The sequence below is a fragment of the Capronia epimyces genome (genome assembly GCF_000585565.1).
Source record: "Capronia epimyces CBS 606.96 chromosome Unknown aczIQ-supercont1.7, whole genome shotgun sequence".
Classification (NCBI taxonomy): domain Eukaryota; kingdom Fungi; phylum Ascomycota; class Eurotiomycetes; order Chaetothyriales; family Herpotrichiellaceae; genus Capronia; species Capronia epimyces.
Window position 1 is genome coordinate 1,521,984 of NW_006912910.1, and position 17,621 is coordinate 1,539,604.

The following is a 17,621-nucleotide window of genomic DNA, read 5'->3' on the forward strand; positions in this document are numbered from 1 at the left end:
GGCCGGCATTTCCACCGCGAGGAACTGTTGAAAATGGTCGAAGACATTGTGGTCAGGGGTGTGGAACCACTGTATTGGTCGTGAAAGGGTCATGGCGCATTTGCTGTCTCAAAGGGAGCGGTGGGGTTGATGAAAGCGCCCTCATCAGTAGATGCCTCATATGACATACTATCAATAGCAGCTTAATACCTAGGTATAGATGTGTGCTGTGAAGACTACGTGAGGGAGTATGCTATCTGAAGCAAACAAAAACGTGGAGCGAAAGCATGCCAAGGTCATTTCATCTGTCATTCGAGTTGTTCTGTCCCCGATCCTGTGTTGCCTCAATTGTTTAGGAATCCGTTCATGTACCACACTCAACCACAGTTATTCCCTATCAGGCTCGCGGCGGTCTTCGACATCATTATTTGAAGTACCAGAAGGCCAAAATCGTGTTGTTGCCTAGGTCACTACACAAGATACAAGCGTTATCATGTCGACTTCGACTCCAGCGGATATCCCTGTCCAAATCATTGTTCCCAACGACGCAAACCCCAATGCCGTTCCTCTACTGGCTGCCGAACGACGCATCACACCGTCATGGACCATCGCACAATTAAAAGCCAAACTCGAACCTGTTACGGGAATACCGGCTGGCGCTCAGTCACTCCGCACCAGAGGTTTGGATGGAGCCTGGATCAGTCTAGCCGACGAGGCTTCTATTGCAGGCGATACAAGATACGCCTTACGTAGAGGTTCGGAGATAGAAGTCCTCGACGCCCGGCCGCCCAGCGCACGCCAAACCATCAATTTCTCCGACCTGTCCTCTGTTGAGAAATACCAAATGCCCGAATCGCAATACGAGAAACTCGAAAACAGTGTGCTCGCGTGGAAACGGCGCCAAAATCTTGGCCGGTTCGACCCCAACGTGCAATCCCTGGAGGCTCAGGCGCATAATCGTCGTGAGCATGACGAGATGGAGGTCGCCGTCCGGGGCATCAAGGTTGGCCTGAGGTGCAGAGTAGGCAAGGCTGATGGGCGGAGAGGCGTGGTCCGATTTACAGGGGAAATCCCGGGGCTGGGCGGCGCCAAGGAGGCAGGCTGCGTTTGGGTAGGGGTCGAGCTTGATGAACCCGTCGGGCGGAATGACGGCAGTGTGAGTGTCGAAATTGAAGACGGGTCCCATCAGACGAGCAGGGTGTTTCAGTGTCGAGACAAGTTTGGCGTGTTTGCAAGGCCAGACAAGATCGAAATTGGATCTTTCCCACCGCTGGATGATCTGGACGAGGACATGGAGGAATTATAGGCGAAGATGGAACCAGGCGAAACCACTACGCCCTCATGTCGACAAGCCACCAAGTAAAAGATTCTACCATACCAGAATTCCGAAACATCCAAGACAAGACCAGCAAGTTGATGGACATGACTGACCAGCGGACTTCGGACAGGAAATAATTGGTCATATCACAAGAGCAGATATACGAAAGGCACTCATGCTAGAAAGACCCAAGGTGGAATGTCGTCTTCTGATGGTTATGCTCATCCTGTAGCTGTGCTAGAGTTATGGATCGCCGCCATTCATACAATGAACGCATGGTCCACTCAACAATATCATCTCATGTCAGATCGACCCAAGAGACATCATGGCAGGTCCAGTCTGCCCTAGTCGGTAACAGCAAACACCACCGGTCGCATTCAAGACTCATCCTCATAAGGCGAGGCCTCACAGCCTTGGCTGAAGAATATGCGCGCGGTCTTGTCGAGTTGGTTTTGGATAGAATATTGGTTTCCTAGATCAACTCAGTCAGTACCGTCGTCAGAAACAACGCATCTCAAGAACAAACTCACCTCGTGGAACTTGCCAAAACCCGCCCTTTCCAACACTGAAGCGGGTCATACTACCAGTCACCTCCCCCCCAATCGGGCTTACCGTGACACTCACCCGTCCTTTGACCACAAAGAAGCTCATATGCATCCTCCGACTGTTTTTAGGCCGCTTCATCCCTCCGGGAGGTAATTCCACCAGTCCCGTACCGAAGAATCGCGTGCTAAGCAGCTTGGCGTATCTGAAGGTCGGGCCTTCATCGAGACTGGAGCGCTTCACCTCGTGTGTTTTGATGGCTGCAGCCGCATGTGCAATTTCCACCTCCGCTTCTTCTTCCAGAGGAGCCTGCTCTTGTTGATCCCACAATGACACGTTGCCCCGAAGCGTGCCTGGTCCGGTCTCCCATGGTTCGGCATGCGGATCTTCGGCATAACCTCCGTCCATTTCGTAGTCCGAATCCGAGGACTCTGACTCCTCAACTTGACCCTTGCGGACCACGGCTTTCTTGTTGGATTTCTTCTTTTTGTTGTTCGACTTCTTCTCCGCGCTTGTGTCTACCGCCTCGACGCGGACGATCTCTTTGATACTATTCAAAGGAAATCGAGCACCCTCGTCCAAGCTTCCGCTACCAGGACTGCCACCGTAAACGCACCTCTCGTTGCGCCAGTATGCAAGCGGCTTGATACTTACTCGGCCACTTCTGGTATGTGTCACTGCATCGTCCATAGGCGTTTCTCGGCGGAGAATGTATAATGATCTTGGAGGATCCGGCCTTGCTTTCACCTTCTCAATAACCGCATCCAATTCCTGCTGCTGGCGGGAAGACATTTCCATGTTCTGGTCATTGGTTTTGAGTAGTCGCTGTCTCTTGGCTCTCGACGATGGTATGTTCGAGCTGGATGCTTTTGGGCTCTGCTGGTTTTCAGCGCGCGGCGGCCGTCCTCTCTTGCGTATTGTGGTCGGGATAGGCGAGGGGCGCACTTCATCGTCGATCACGTCAGACTTTCTCTTTTTTCTGGAATTTGGTTGATTTTGTGTGGCTGGGGGCTCTGAGGGTTCCGGCTCAAAGGTTTTGTCAGCCTCTTCATCGTCAACATCTCCGGATGCAACGTCCAGCCCCACGTCCATGTGTGCCTCGTCCTCCACGTATTCATCGTCTTCTCCGAGAAGAACCACAGAATCATGAGTTTCACCGACGGTAGCATCCACCTCTTGTGTAGCTTCGTTATGGAGGTTTGGTCCGTCATCTTCAACTGGAGAAGATGCCTCGGTTTCGGATTGCCTAATGTCTGTGAACGTGGGCCGGGGCTTTGTGCCTGAGTACGCACGGTTTGTCGCAATGTCGCGTAGTGGCGTCTTTTCTGGGCTATAACTGTACCTTTTTAACTGGCTGGTTGCTCGAGTGGCTGTGGGTGTAGGCGTATTCTCTCGGTCTTCAAGGTCCTGGGCTTGCACGCTTTTTCTTGTCGAAAATACGTCAACTCCGTCACTCTTTCTGGCCACACCGCTGATCCCACTCTTCTTCGGAGACGTCGATCTTGGGGGTAGCGTTGACCTTCTTGTAGTTGGTCCTCGAGAAGCAGGCGTTTGAGATGGGGTAGCGACAGAAACTATGAATCGGTCAATTTTACCATGTCAGATCTGTGGAATGACAGCACGTCGACCACCTGAGCCAACTCTTCACGTACTGTTGTTAACATATTCCTGCGCCGCTTCTGGTGAGGCACTTCTTTCCTCCACATTTTCCATGGTTGTCATCTTCTTCAACGGGGATGGCTTGCGTGGGGACGAGAAGATGCCCGAAATCTCTTCCATTCCATTGGCGTCAAGAGGCCGCTGGTCCAAGGCAACGCCAGTGCGTCTGCAGCCCGTCAGCGGTCCATCCTTCTTCAAATGTGCCAGTCTCCCACCTTCCCAGTTTTCCAATCGCGGAATAATCCACATTGTCGCGTTGACGGCGAGGCACTGAGCGAGGGCCCATGTTGGGCGCAATTGAGGCAAGACTTTGGCGACAGATCGAAGCGACTTCTCAAGCACACTGACACAAGTTTCCAACTGGTTTACTGAGATTGACTGGGAAACGTTGATCATATTGAAGATGCCTTGTTGTCGACCCTGAACTTATTCGGTTAGCGTGTTTCTTCGCACTTTACCGTATGCGGAAGAATTGCTACCGCGGAGCATTTAGCGATGTATGGTTTTGACGCGTCCAGCGTTTAGTCGGTCGTGTCGCGTCTTCTCCAGGACAGTGTACGGTGTAGACTTGTTTATCCTTGTGTCTCTCAATATCTTCCACCCCTGGCCCCTGGCACATCACAAAGAGCCCTCTTGTCATGATGGAAGATGACCTTATTGCTTCGGCAGTCTATGTTCCGCCTTCCGTTCAGGATCACCGCGAGAGCCTGTTGCTGGGTAGATCCTATGCGCACTATAGCAACGTTCCAGCAGGCATTGAAACCACAAAAAGGGGGCCCCATCCCGAACCTGGGACGTCATGTGTGCTGGGAGTTGACGAAGCTGGACGTGGCCCTGTCATTGGGCCCATGGTGTATGGTGTCTATTACCTCCCCATCGAGATCCAGCAATCTCTCCTGGCCACCACCTACCATTTTGATGATTCCAAAGTGTTGACGCCGGCCGTCCGAGCAAATCTCATGAAAGCAGTCTGTGCCGCCGACACCGATCTTTTCGCGTCTTCGGGCTGGGCTATCAAATCCCTCAGTGCTCAAGACATTGGAGCGGGAATGCTAAAAAATGGAGGATCGTACAACCTCAACGCCCAGGCCATGGATGCTACTGTTGAGCTAATCCGAGGTGTTCTCGACAAGGGCGTCAATGTGACGGAAATATACGTCGACACCATTGGCAAGCCATCTGTTTATCAGAGGAAACTGGAGTTCATCTTCCCAACTATCAAAATTACCGTCGAAAAGAAGGCAGACAGCTTGTTCCCTTGTGTCAGTGCGGCAAGTGTGGTGGCTAAAGTGACGCGAGACGTCAGTTGTGAATCTCTCCTCGAGGCGTACGTTCGACAGAGCTCGACCTTCTCGACGGAAGATACGATGACTTGGGGCTCCGGCTATCCTTCGGACGCGAGATGTGTCAACTGGTTAAAGTCAGCCGTCAATCCTATTTGGGGGTTTGGTAACGAGTGCAGGTTCAGCTGGGGTACCGTCAAAGACATGCTGGAGCAAAAAGGCGGGGCAGCGACCAGAATCGACTGGCCGGACGATGGAGATGACGAGAACATGAGGCTCTGCCATTATTTCAATCTCGACGGAACTCTGGGACCAAAAAGCGAAAGCGATGAACTACGTACTTGGTTTGGCACGGGTGTTGGACAAGAAGCATTCTGAATTGGGAGCCATCAATGTTCTATTAGACAGTCGGAGGATAAATCACCGTTCAACCTCGTTCCACCTATATACGGTCGTCTACGCCATTGTTGGATCCAACCCAATTGCGCCGTACCAGTGACCACCACCATGCAAACGTCCGGAAAGCAGATCCGATTCGCTCAGAAGGCTTGAACCACGCCTTACAACTTCGCTTTCGCCCACAGACCTTTTACGGCTCCCTCGATTCCAGGCAAATTTGCAGGCCCGTCATAAATATCCCTTTCTACAGCTCTGGTGTTAATGTGCAAAGGACCAAGGTCGGTCACCTTTGCCGCACCTAGTAATCTGGTTGCTGTAGCGGTTTCATCCCGCAAGATCTCAAGCACTCTTTCCACTCCTTCCACACCACCAGCTCCGAGACCGAAAAGGGCAGCGCGCCCGATTCCGACGGCCTTTGCCCCTAGAGCCAAAGCCTTGACCACGTCGGTGCCCCTCTTGATACCACCATCAACGACAATGTCCAGCTTGCTGAGCACCTCGGGGCAGTATTTCCTTATTTCCAGCAGTGTGTGGATGGCCGGGGGCGCCGTGTCAGCTGCTCTCCCACCATGGTTCGATAATATGATGCCCTTGACTTGAGGCGTATGCTGGGCGGCAATATATGCATCTTCGTGACATTGCAACCCCTTGAGGATGATGGGTTTGTTGGTGTGCTTCTTCAGCCAGGGCAATGTTTCGGTCCACGTCAATGTAGGATCTGTGCCGAAGAACAAGGACTGTCCAATACCGCCACCCCCTTTCAGCTCTTGGCCGCCGGCATCTTTGACGGCCTGACTTGTGTCTTCTGCGATGAACTTTCCTCGCTCATCATGCTCTCTCTTGCCTGGGACCGGTGCGTCAAGTGTGAGACAGATAAACTTGATCGCATCCAGCTTGTTGATCCGAGCCAACATATCCTCCGACTTCTTGCGCTCGGTCTGGACATAAAGCTGCCAGCCGAATACTTGATCTGACGCCGCATCCTTTACGATCTGCTCGGGTGTCATACTGGCGTTGTTGGAAATCATCTGTATGGTGCCGAATTTCTTGCATGCCTGCGCGATACCCCATTCGCCATCGGGATGTGCCAGTCTCGCCATGGCAGCCGGAGACACAAAGATCGGGATATCTAGCTTGTGGCCTAGAAAACTTGTGCTAAGGTCGCAGTCTTTGCAGTTGACAAACACCCGCGGCCGCAGGAGAATCTGTCTGTACACAGTGTTGTTGAAACCTTTGCTTACCAGGTCGTCGGCCGCAGAGTAATAGTATGCCCAACCCTTCTGTGACATTTTTTTCGTGGCCGCGGCCTCGACCTCGTCCAGATTCAGGAGGGCGGCCAGTGGCACTTCCACCTCGGTGTTTGGTTCCGGCCCAACGTCCGTCGCCGCCTTTACCGGTTGTGGGAGAGTGTTGGTATCGATGGGTCCAATGCGCGCGGATTCGGGCAGGTTGTCTTCGAGAGTGCCCGGAGGATGGATAGGATCGTACTCTTCAGTGGCATCTTTGCCGGCGAGCTTGAGGATGATGTTGGTACCGCCGGGGTGGTTGGGAAGGAAGTCCGTCACGTCCCACACATAGCCATAGAGGATGACCCAGCATGACTCTCTGGAGGTGTGTCTCTGCACTGTACGGATACACAATCATCAATCAGGGATCAGCTCATTCCTGGCACACATGTGGAGCGAGTCCCGCGGAAGGATCAAGAGCGTCGAAGGACTCACCTTCGGCATAGTCTATGAGTTTCGACATCTTGCTCTACACCCAAAGTCGCAGCCAACAGATCTCCTCTCGCCAACGCGTCCTAAAGATAGAGAGAACGGAAGATCGAGGAGCAGCATTCAACGGTTTCCGGGGACGATCAAGGCACTAAATACAATTGCCACGATTGGGTCGTCGCAGGCGGAACCCATGGTACCAGGAATTATTTTAGGTGTACGGAGCACCTGCGGAGTAGTTAAACAAAAAGACCGAATCGCCGACAACTCCAATTTTGTCGGCATTCTTGTCGATAGCCGTGGTGCCGGTCAAGGCAATATTCGGCGCTTGATGGCCCGAACGAGTCGCCAAGCATGCGATTACTCAGTAGTAGACAAGCTCGGCCACTCCACTCGGATAGAAATGCGGGCGGCCCAGGGGTTCAAAAATATTGGAGGTGACACGACTCTCGCAGGCACACGATCATCTATAGAGGTGATATGATGGCACTCGTCGAGCATTCCTCATTGAAGACGAGTGCGATGCTAAAAACATGTGAATCTTTTCCTAAACCATTCCACTGCATCTCCCTTTGTCCAACAGGTAAGGACAGTAGCACACCACGAAGCCCTCCCTTCGTCTCACCCGGTTGACGCCAAAACCCGCGTCTCTGCTTCGCACCTCACAGGGCAATCCCCCAGCGGGGGGCGTTGATGATGATGCCCATGATGCACCCAGAGATGATACCGGTCACAGGAAGAGTTATGATCCATCCCATGTAAATCCAGGCCACCATCCTCCAGTTGATGGTCCTCCAAGTTCCCGCGCAGAGACCCACTCCCACCGTCGCACCGGAGATACACTGGGTGGTCGACACCGGGAGCTCTAAGAAGAGGGTTAGTACTTGTTGCGAGGGGAAGTCCTTCGACACGGATATAACTTACTGAGCCTAGTGGCCACGATGACGGTGATTGCAGAGCCCAGCTCCATGGAGAAGCCTCGCGAAGGCGAATGAAGTGTTATTCGGTTACCAAGGTTACGCATAATGTTGTAGCCGTAGGTCCAGAGGCCAATCACGATAGCAGCGCCTCCAAAAGCCCTAAAAAGATGGTCAGAAACTTTAGAACGTCCACAATATTTTGATACTGACAAGATCCAGTAAGGCACAGGTGTCTTGGATTTAAGTTGATTGGTCGACCAGATATAGTAGATGGTTGTATAGGGCCCAATAGCACTGGTGCACTCAGTCAGTCGAGCGTGGACATGGCGCATGGGGAATTCATGCTTACTTTGACACGTCATTGGCGCCATGGGTAAATGAGGCCGTCGCAGCGGTCATAGCCTGGAGGAACGAGTACATATACTCGGCTCTGTTGTCGTAGTGAGTTGCACGGGCGTGGATGGCCTCAATGTCGCCAGTCAGGATGCCGTTCTTCTTCTGCATGCTGATCACGTCCTGCTCAACCCCATGAAAGAAGACACGCTTGAAATGCCAAAACAGAACGGCCGGGTGAAACTTGCCTCCCTCTGGGCGAGGGCCGATTATGGAGTATGTTTGAGCCTCTGCCATGACAGGAGTTGCTGCACCTTCGCTATCCGAGTGAATCATGTCATCCGGTGTATTGAAACCTTTCTCGTGCGAGGCCGCTCCGTTGTGCTCATTGTTCTCAGATTTCGTCTTCTGGGCGGCGCGTTTAGCTTGAAGTTGTTCCATGGTCAGGTGGCCGCGGTAATAGTCTCGTACAGCGTTATGGCCGGCGGGGGGAGGCAGGACTTCGCCACGACGAAGGAGGAGAGGACCCAGGGGGATGTGCCACCACCTTAGTTGCCAGTCATTTCTGATCAACACACAGTACAACCATGGAAGGAAAAAGATTGTCACCAGGAGGGCGACGCCAGCTCCCACCCCGATAATGACCCCGACGGTCTCGGCGTCGCTGATTTTGATCTTAGCAGAGCCACCCTTCCAGACGATGAGCACTATCGCACAGATTAGAGGGATTGCTTCACATGCCGCCGGTGTCAGCCACACTTACTGGTGAGGAGTGCAGATGTGACGCCGAAGTAGATCGGGACGGTCACAAAAGCCTTCATGACAGGGTTCTTGCGAAGCATAACGCCGTACTTGGTGATGAGAAATATTACAGCCCCAAAGGCACCAGCAAGGACCGGAGCAATGACCCAACCAAGAAAGACCTGGGTGACGCCGGAATTGATATTGCCACCCCACCATTGGATACCATCCGTGCCCACTGCTGCAATACCCATTCCCAGAATACCACCCATGATGGAATGGGTGGTCGAGACGGGCATGCCAAATCTCGTTGCAAACGTCAAGTAGAGGGAAGATGCACACACGGCACACACCATACCGAGCATCAACAGCGCCGGATTGTCTTCGAACAAGGTCACGTCGACGATTTTGGTGCGGATTGTATCAGATACACGAGCACCCACAGCGATACTGCCGGAATATCAGTTCTGTATATCCCTTCATCATTGGCCATTCTCCGGTGGTTTCATACCTTCCAGTAAATTCCATCACTGAGCCAATGCACATGGCCTGAATATAGGTCAAAGAACGGGACGATACTGAGGTAGCAAAGGAGTTGGCAACATCATTGGCACCAATGTTCCATGCATCGAGGAAGGCGAAGATGGTGCCAATGGCAAACAGATAGTCGAATTGATGAAGATACATCCTGTTGTTCAAGTCTGTCCGGCTCTCAGATTGAACAGATTGAAGTCCTGCGGATGGAACTGTGAGAGTGAAAAAGTTGACGAGGCATATCTGGGCTTTTTATTGCTGGGATCCGGCCGCGGCACACTCATGTTCTTCGCGAGGGTCATAACCGAAGAGTGGCGTGTCCCATGCTCGTCGAGCTAGATCAAGCTAATCGGCTTTCAAAACTGGAGGCAGTGGATGCTCGTCAAGGAATGAAGACTCTTGCGATGCAGCACATGCACACACGTAACGTCGAGCCAGGCTCGCCATACCGATCAGAGCGCAAATTGCCAAGTACAAAGTACAGCAAGCTTTGTGACCAGTACAATACCTAAGGTATCTAGACACTCTTGGCAAGGGCAGAAAACCTCATATGATTTGAGGAGCACCGACACGGGCGTGAGGGCGTACATACATGTATACTACCTAGTACCACTAGGACCTACCGATCCTGTCTCGGCGCCCAGCCCGTCGGACTGCCAAGCCGGTTCAAGCTGACTGCCAATGGGTGGAATTCCGCCGCGCCGGCAAGAGTGCCAAGCCGGAGAGCTTACATGAGTTTCTTTCAACTAATCAAGACCGCTCTTTTGCCCACGTGTGGGATGAAGGCCCCAATTGCTCTCTCAATTGAGGTGCGAGGCGCGACCAGTTTGCATCCCAGGGGGATACACTGTGCGTCTTGTGCCCACATATGCCCTGCGCTGGGTTCCCCCTACTGAGGGCTCGTGTGGCTCCATGAAGGTAGCATTGTCTGTTGGTAGGTTTTAAAACAATGGCTTGGGCTTTACGCAGCCAACGAGGCAGTATTTGTTGTGCACGTGGACCGAACAGAACCATAGAAGGCATCACAACCCAGCCCGCGTCTGCTTCCACTTTCCGGGACTGGGCCCTGTGGTACTCATCAACCCCGGGGTAGAAGCCTCCCTCCTCCAGCCAGTTATACCGGATATTCGACAGGTGTATCAAGTTGAACTGCTCGAGACAGAGTCAACCGAGTTTTGTTCTTTCTCCAGGGCCTGATAAACGCGACAAGGATTGCCAGAAGGACGCAACAATCAAAGTTCCCTGAGGTTCTGGAGGCACTCCTCGGCAGTCATCGCGCCTCGAAAGTGGCTAGGGCTCTGAGAAGCCTACTTGGATGTCGACTAAATATCGGAGACGGGATCCTTGGCAGGGAGGCAGATCAGCCACGGGCTCACCGTTTCCAAGACCAGGCCATCGTCACGCCACACTTGGCTAGCCTTGAAGTCACTGAAAGAAGACACCGGTGAACTTGGAAAGTTTTCACCCGAAAGGCGCGTGGCCTGAACAATTGGCCAACGGTGATGGTTCAACCCGTCTGAAGCAGTCTCTTGAAGCTCTGGAACTTCTCCATCTCCGGCAACTGGGGATACCAAGATGGCAGAGATACCGTGAAGTGGTTGGAAATAACAAGAACCTGGGCACCATGATCAGCCAGCCGGAATCCAAACCAAAGCTCTCATTTCAAGAAGGATTTCGCACAGCTCCTGGAGGAAGCCCGCTAGGCCCTATGTCATCTCTTCAAAGTTGTGATGGGGAGGCTGCTGGCCCCGGCGTTCGTTGTTAGCAATATGTACAATATTCAGCGTTAGAAAAGTCTCCACGTGAAAGAAGTCGTCTCTCAAGATGATTTAGTGTTCGCTTTATTGCCTCGTCCTAAGCATAGCCCTAGAACTATTGTTCAAATAAGACGCAGCGCATCCTGGAGCAACGTAGAGAACAGAGGACCAGGGCGTAAGGGAGGGAAGCTTAGAACCGAGACACAGTGGTCGGTGTATGGATCCACACGCAATATTATCACCATCTTATCTTATCTCATATAACCAATATGGGTCGATTTGTTAGGTAAGATACAGAGTACGGAGTGGTGGGAGTACGGATATCTATAGTGCCAAGTGCCTACCAAGTATCTCGTATTTGTCCATCCCACGCCGGATCGTTGCGCAGTCGATCACCATAAAACATACAACCTGTTTAAGAAGAATCCTTTGTCCCTCACCAATGCTGACTTGCGCAATCAGTCTTATCAGTTCCATGAGAAGCCTTAGCCTCCGATCCGCCCATAAATTCATCAGCCCGATGTGCCAATAACATTTAGTGAGGTTACTTTCCGTTCGCCTACCACGAGTGGAAGATCTAAAAGCAGGCGTGTATTTCTGCTAGACAGGTTGAGATCGCAGTTCTATAGGGGTGAGTATTTTAAGTTTCATCCACCAAGTGGTGCTGAAAAGTCTGCTCCTGGCCAAGCTTGACCGAGCCTTTCTTTCAACGGCCCAGATCGCATAATAGCACGGGTGACACGAGGAGTGCCTGACCTTGGCTGGAGTGTGTGAGGCACATTCAAAGCATTTGATACGAGGACTCCAGTTGAGCTCGGTTGAAAGATGCCCACCCTCATCGTCTCCAACTTCAACATTGCCTGTGCCGTTCTGGGTGGATTCATCACTCTCTTTGGCCTTGTCAGTTATCTGTTTAAGGAGCGTTTCTATCTTTCCGAAGCATGTATGTTGGCCAGCCATTCTTTCCCCTACCAGACACTAACATAAGCCATGTAGTGATATCACTGGTCGCCGGCATCATTTTCTCTCCGCATGCCACCAATTTCATCAAGCCGCTGGAGTTCGCGGGTGGCTCGGTGGAGAATCTCGAATACATCACATTCTACTTCTCTCGGCTTGTCCTGGGCGTGCAGCTCGTCCTTGCCGGTGTCCAGCTCCCGAGTCGCTACCTGTACACCGAATGGAAGCCTCTAGCCCTCCTGCTCGGACCGGGCATGACGGTTATGTGGTTGTGTGCCAGTCTGTTGATCTGGGCCATGGTCCCTCACTTAAGCATCCTCCACGCCCTGGCGTGTGGTGCTTGCGTCACTCCCACCGATCCCGTCCTTTCCAATTCCATCGTCAAGGGCAAATTCGCCGATAAAAACATCCCCAAGCCCTTGCAAAAGATCATCATTGCCGAATCAGGCGCCAATGACGGCCTCGGCTATCCCTTTCTGTTCTTGGCCTTGTATCTGATCAAGTATACACAGATGGGCGGCGCCGGGCAGCCGGGCGGGGCGGCCAAAGCTATGGGCTACTGGTTCGGAGAGACATGGGGCTACACGATCTTACTCAGTGTCGCCTACGGCGTTGTTGTGGGTTGGATCGCAAAGGAGCTCTTGCACAGGGCCGAGGAGAGGAAGTTCGTCGACAGAGAGAGCTTCTTGGTGTTTGCCATCACTTTGGCCCTCTTCATCACCGGGACGTGTGGAATGATAGGCTCAGATGACGTCCTCGCTTGCTTTGTGGCCGGAAATGCCTTCACCTGGGATGATTGGTGAGTTGCTTGACTTGTCTGCTTCATCGCTCCAGCCGGTCTCCCTAATTTGTTGCCATTAGGTTCCGCATCGAAACAGCCGACGACTCTCTGCAACCTACAATCGACATGCTGCTTAATATTTCAGTCTTCCTTTGGTTTGGTGCCGTCTGCCCGTGGGCCAGTTTCCGAACTAACGACATCGTTCCCATCTATCGCTTGATCTTCCTTGGTGTCTTGATTCTCCTTCTCCGCCGGCTGCCCATCATCTACGCTCTGCATCGAAATATCCGGCAAATTGACGATGTCCACCAGGCTGCATTTGTGGGATTCTTCGGCCCCATTGGGGTATCGGCCATCTTCTATCTCTATGTCAGCCTGGACTTCCTTGGCCAGATCAAGGTCGATGGAGAGGTCCGAGAAGACGCTCAGCATCTCGGAGAAGTCATGCGAGTGGTAGTCTGGTTCTTGGCAATATGCAGCATCGTCGTCCATGGGCTCTCGGTCCCACTGGGTAAACTTGGCTATCACCTTCCAAGAACCATGTCTCAAGCTCTCAGTAGCGAGAGAGAGGAGGATGAGCCAGACTTGTCTCTCCATCATCATCATGATCATCATCAAGCAGGGATACAACTGCGTCGGAGAAAGAATCCAGGCCAGGGCGCCCGTCCGCCAGGCCCGGGGGCTTTCATGATCGGCCGACCACACCCACAACATGATGGCGGACTGGACAGTCCGGCCGAACCTCACCGGCCCGTTCAGATCATTGACACTCCCCCAGCCGGTGCCCAAACACCAGTCAAGGAAGAGGTGGAAGTAGAAGGATCCGCAGACAGACAAGTCAAAAAGGATGCTGCGGCCAGTGCAACGATGTCAGGCCAATGAAAGCCTGGTAGGCCGGCGGGTCAGTGGTGCTTGATGTATATTTACGTCCTTGCGACCTGGGCCCCCCAAACCCCATTTACTTCAGAGAATCAGAGGGACAGCCGGCTGTGTATTATTTAGGTAGTTTGCTTAACATGTAGTGTAGCCGTAGCGGGTGGCGGTGGAATGTGTCCTTGACCGGTCCCTCATCTCCCACAGCTAAAGAAGTCTCCCCGACTCACTACACCTGGGCTTTGCAGCTGTAATACCACCCAGATACTACCTAGGTAGCTGATGGGCTATCTTGACACTTAAGACCACTAGCAGCTCAATGTACAATATGTGCTCATAGTCAGCTGCTTCCCACCCCGCGCATCAAGTGTATGGATTGAGAGTGCGCTAGTTACTTGACCGTATTCACCACAAAGTCAACAAACGGTTCCCCGATCGTTCTGCCACAATCTTAAGACACCTCGTTTCCCTCCTCGACTCACCTTCTTCACCGCCATCCTGGTCAGTGGACTTTTCCCTCCGGCAAATGTCTTGACCGCAAGTTTAGTGCTGAGTTGTGTGGACTCGCCCGGCCCCGCGGCCCTCGTTCAGTCCAGAGGCACCTCTGGACCCTCCAACACCTGCCATATCAACTCTCGCAACCTTCCCACGTCCTTCTCCCCGTCAGGTCAATCTGCCTCGTCTTAGACGACTGGGTCTTGCCCCACTTCCATTCGGACTCCGGGCACATATGGCTCAACCGTCGCTCCCAGTTCGAACCAACGATGTCTCACACACCAGTCCCGCGCCCAGCAACACAAGTGGTATAGTAGGGCTGAAGAGGAAGAGGACACCAGAACAGAAATTCTACGCTGTCAAAGAGGGGAAGGCTCCAGGTATTTATGCCACCTGGCCGGAATGCCTCAGCCAGGTCAAGGGACACAAGGGTGCGCAGTGTATGACTCAATTCTATGCCGACTATTAAGATCGAAGCAGTGCTAACGATCCGGTTAGACAAAGCCTTCCAGTCTCTTCAGGATGCCCAGGCCTTTGTTGAGGGGAGACTCCCGATGAACACGACCTCTAAACTTCAGAGATACTACGCCGTCCAAAACGGAAGAGTCCCGGGTGTCTACACGGACTGGCCACAAGCCCAAGCTCAGATTCGAGGTGTATCCAAACCCAAATACAAGAAGTTTGACACCAGAGCAGAGGCGGAAGCCTTTGTTGCCGCGGGAAAGAAAGCCAACAGTGTAGAATCCCCTCAGAACCTCAGTCCCGAGGAGGAAATTCGCCAGCTGATTGTTCGCAATTCAGCTCCTGGGTTACAGCTTAGAGGCACGTATGCCCCAACAGACAAAGACGGCAATCCCTACGACATCGCTCGGAGGCCTCTCCCTCCTGGTGCGGAGGATGGATATGACCCGAATGTGAAGCTGGCCCCGGACGGCACCATTGTTGATCGCACGGACGAGGAGAGGAACAGAACCAAGAAGGTAGCCAGGGAAAAAGATCCTCCAGGCATGCTGCGGATATACACCGATGGGTCAAGTCTCAGGAATGGCCAAGCTGGGGCAAGAGCAGGTGTCGGAGTGTATTTCGGGCCACAAGACCCAAAGTATGATGACTTTTCGCTATCTATATCCAGGCGCTCCCCCAGAACAAGAAACGCCGAGCTGGCGCCCAATTGGAAAAAGAGAGAGGCTAATGAATTGGCGTTACAGAAATGTCTCCGAGGCGCTCAAGGGTAGCAAGCAAACCAACCAACGCGCCGAATTGACAGCGATACTACGAGCGCTTGATATAGCACCTCGACACCGCGATGTCACCATTTACACGGACAGCAAGTATTCAATAGAATGCGTGACTAACTGGTACCGAAATTGGCAGAAGAACGACTGGATGAACGCCAAAGGGAAAGCCGTCGAGAACAAAGATCTCGTGGTGGACATTCGCGACAGAATCGAGGAGAGGGACCAGCTTAGCAGACGCACCCTTTTTGTCTGGGTCAAGGGCCATCAAGACAATGCGGGCAACATTGCGGCGGACAAGTTGGCCGTGGCGGGAGCGGTCATGGGTAGGGGGTTCAGTGAGGAAGGAGAAAAAGATGGTCAGCCCACAGTTAGAAAAAGTGGTGGAGCTGACCGAGCTGGCCGCCGGACTGGTGGGGACGACGACGAAGACGATGAAGCCAAAGCTGCATTTGACGCCATGGATCGTGCTCTGGAGGATGGTGATGATTATGATGGGTTCAAGTGAGGTAGATACTAACAGTCGGCCGGTCAAGGCAGCGTAGTGTTCTCGCAAGGATGCTACGTATTTTGTACGAACAGCCCCAGTTGGGCGATCGCTTGTCCACATGCATATCATGTCTAGGTTAAGGTTGCGATGTGCTGACCTGGCCCCAAACTTACTGCTTTCGTGCAGGATTCCCTCATATAATGTCCCGTGGCATAGTCTCGAGGCTTGCTCATCCACATACTATTTTGTGATACTCGTTATGTCGTCTGCCACAGAGCAAAGCCGCCTCGTGGGAGGCAAAACAACATTGAAGCATACCGCTGTGTTGCGTACGCTCTGTAGTCTGTCATTTGGCGACTTGACTCCTTGGGCATCGGGCTTCCAGTTCTGTATTCGCCCAGAACGCCACCGTGACAGAAATGCTGCATCGCCAGGTGTTCTCGCGAAGAAATTCGATGGTAGCACCAAGCGACTGGTCTGATCCGTCAAAGGCTTTGAACCAAGCTTAGAATTGCGCAGCCAGACTGTCTACCGGCTTTCCTCCGACACACGTCGTCTGTCGTTGACACCATACTGGCCATGTGTTGGGTGATGTATCTCTCACACTGTCTTTGGATATGAAGAGCCCACACGGCATCTTGTTTCATTACTGGCATCGTGGTAGAGGGAATGTGTGGTCGCCCATCCTGATCCAAATTGGTGGAAATTGTCATGGTGCTGGATTCCTGACCAGACTTTCCCCAAAATGCCAGACCACCATAACATCATACAGATGTTTTGCCCAAGAGATAAAGTTGTGACATGGTCGAATGTAGTTTCAAGTCTCCAGCCTCAGCGTCAACACCAGTAGGGTGATATACGCAGCGATACTCAATGCCGTGAGCGCGACAACCACGTTACCACTGGTTCTGAATCGCTTTCTGCCCAGACCGTCGTCACCCACTTCACTAAAGAATTGCCGATTGCCTTGCTGGCGACGGTACGCACTGACGGCCAGTACACCCGCGCCGTACACGGCGAAGAGGGCGCCGATGGAGTAGAACTCGGAGGTGAAGATCTTGAGGACGATGAGGGCAAAGGAGAACTGCGACAGCGAAGTGCGGATGTAGGCACCCTCGAATGTGCGTTGCGCCGCACGCACTTCCACCAACTCGTCGTTGGTCAGGTCTACGGAGCGTGCGCGGTGCATGCGCAGTCGGAATTGGTCTTCGGCATGGCGAGACTGGTGGTACAAAGAGACAGCGAGTCAGTCGCGCCACGAGATCCCCTGGTTGGGTGCAAGAGCCTAGGAACTTACAGTGAACATGTTGTCCCGTGCCTGGTGAGCTGCAGCTAGCCGGCTTGGGTGCGCTCACATGGTCCTTGTGGTGATGGTCGAAAGACAAATGCTCGCCGCACGTCTGAGAGATGTCGATGACAGGCAGTGGAAGGGAGTCCATCTTCTCGCCGCTTTACCGTGTTGACGTGGTTGGAGGCTCGACTAACTGCGTACGTCCTCGTACATACATAGGGTAGGTACGTGAGAGAGAACTGTATAATAGTTCTATTCTCCTTTCTAGTCTGGTTTCCAGAGAGACAATACGTTTCAAACGCATGTTGCATCTCG

The 17,621-nt window shown here is 52.8% G+C and overlaps 8 protein-coding genes across 8 annotated transcripts; 4 read left to right on the top strand and 4 right to left on the bottom strand.

The window, feature by feature from the left end:
* Window positions 1-472: 472 nt before the first annotated feature.
* A1O3_08347 (uncharacterized protein) lies at window positions 473-1,285 on the top strand (the record flags this gene model as incomplete). The annotated part of the gene is made up of 1 exon (XM_007738445.1): window positions 473-1,285. One exon carries the CDS (start codon window positions 473-475, stop codon window positions 1,283-1,285), a length of 813 nt encoding a protein of 270 aa, XP_007736635.1.
* Window positions 1,286-1,674: 389 nt separating this feature from the next.
* On the bottom strand, window positions 1,675-3,748 carry A1O3_08348 (uncharacterized protein; the record flags this gene model as incomplete). Its single annotated transcript, XM_007738446.1, has 3 exons — window positions 1,675-1,769; window positions 1,828-3,414; window positions 3,493-3,748. The coding sequence occupies 3 exons, from the start codon at window positions 3,746-3,748 to the stop codon at window positions 1,675-1,677; spliced, it is 1,938 nt and encodes a 645-aa protein (XP_007736636.1).
* Window positions 3,749-4,140: 392 nt separating this feature from the next.
* Window positions 4,141-5,160, top strand: A1O3_08349 (ribonuclease H2 subunit A; the record flags this gene model as incomplete). Its single annotated transcript, XM_007738447.1, has 1 exon — window positions 4,141-5,160. One exon carries the CDS (start codon window positions 4,141-4,143, stop codon window positions 5,158-5,160), a length of 1,020 nt encoding a protein of 339 aa, XP_007736637.1.
* Window positions 5,161-5,342: 182 nt separating this feature from the next.
* On the bottom strand, window positions 5,343-6,930 carry A1O3_08350 (L-lactate dehydrogenase (cytochrome); the record flags this gene model as incomplete). Its single annotated transcript, XM_007738448.1, has 2 exons — window positions 5,343-6,805; window positions 6,903-6,930. 2 exons carry the CDS (start codon window positions 6,928-6,930, stop codon window positions 5,343-5,345), a joined length of 1,491 nt encoding a protein of 496 aa, XP_007736638.1.
* A 628-nt stretch (window positions 6,931-7,558) lies between these two features.
* On the bottom strand, window positions 7,559-9,577 carry A1O3_08351 (phosphate-repressible phosphate permease; the record flags this gene model as incomplete). The annotated part of the gene is made up of 6 exons (XM_007738449.1): window positions 7,559-7,761; window positions 7,821-7,975; window positions 8,027-8,110; window positions 8,166-8,856; window positions 8,913-9,340; window positions 9,402-9,577. 6 exons carry the CDS (start codon window positions 9,575-9,577, stop codon window positions 7,559-7,561), a joined length of 1,737 nt encoding a protein of 578 aa, XP_007736639.1.
* A 2,429-nt stretch (window positions 9,578-12,006) lies between these two features.
* A1O3_08352 (uncharacterized protein) lies at window positions 12,007-13,804 on the top strand (the record flags this gene model as incomplete). Its single annotated transcript, XM_007738450.1, has 3 exons — window positions 12,007-12,124; window positions 12,178-12,940; window positions 13,003-13,804. The coding sequence occupies 3 exons, from the start codon at window positions 12,007-12,009 to the stop codon at window positions 13,802-13,804; spliced, it is 1,683 nt and encodes a 560-aa protein (XP_007736640.1).
* Window positions 13,805-14,525: 721 nt separating this feature from the next.
* A1O3_08353 (ribonuclease HI) lies at window positions 14,526-16,033 on the top strand (the record flags this gene model as incomplete). The annotated part of the gene is made up of 3 exons (XM_007738451.1): window positions 14,526-14,730; window positions 14,789-15,392; window positions 15,499-16,033. 3 exons carry the CDS (start codon window positions 14,526-14,528, stop codon window positions 16,031-16,033), a joined length of 1,344 nt encoding a protein of 447 aa, XP_007736641.1.
* A 799-nt stretch (window positions 16,034-16,832) lies between these two features.
* Window positions 16,833-17,321, bottom strand: A1O3_08354 (uncharacterized protein; the record flags this gene model as incomplete). The annotated part of the gene is made up of 2 exons (XM_007738452.1): window positions 16,833-17,237; window positions 17,313-17,321. 2 exons carry the CDS (start codon window positions 17,319-17,321, stop codon window positions 16,833-16,835), a joined length of 414 nt encoding a protein of 137 aa, XP_007736642.1.
* Window positions 17,322-17,621: the final 300 nt, after the last annotated feature.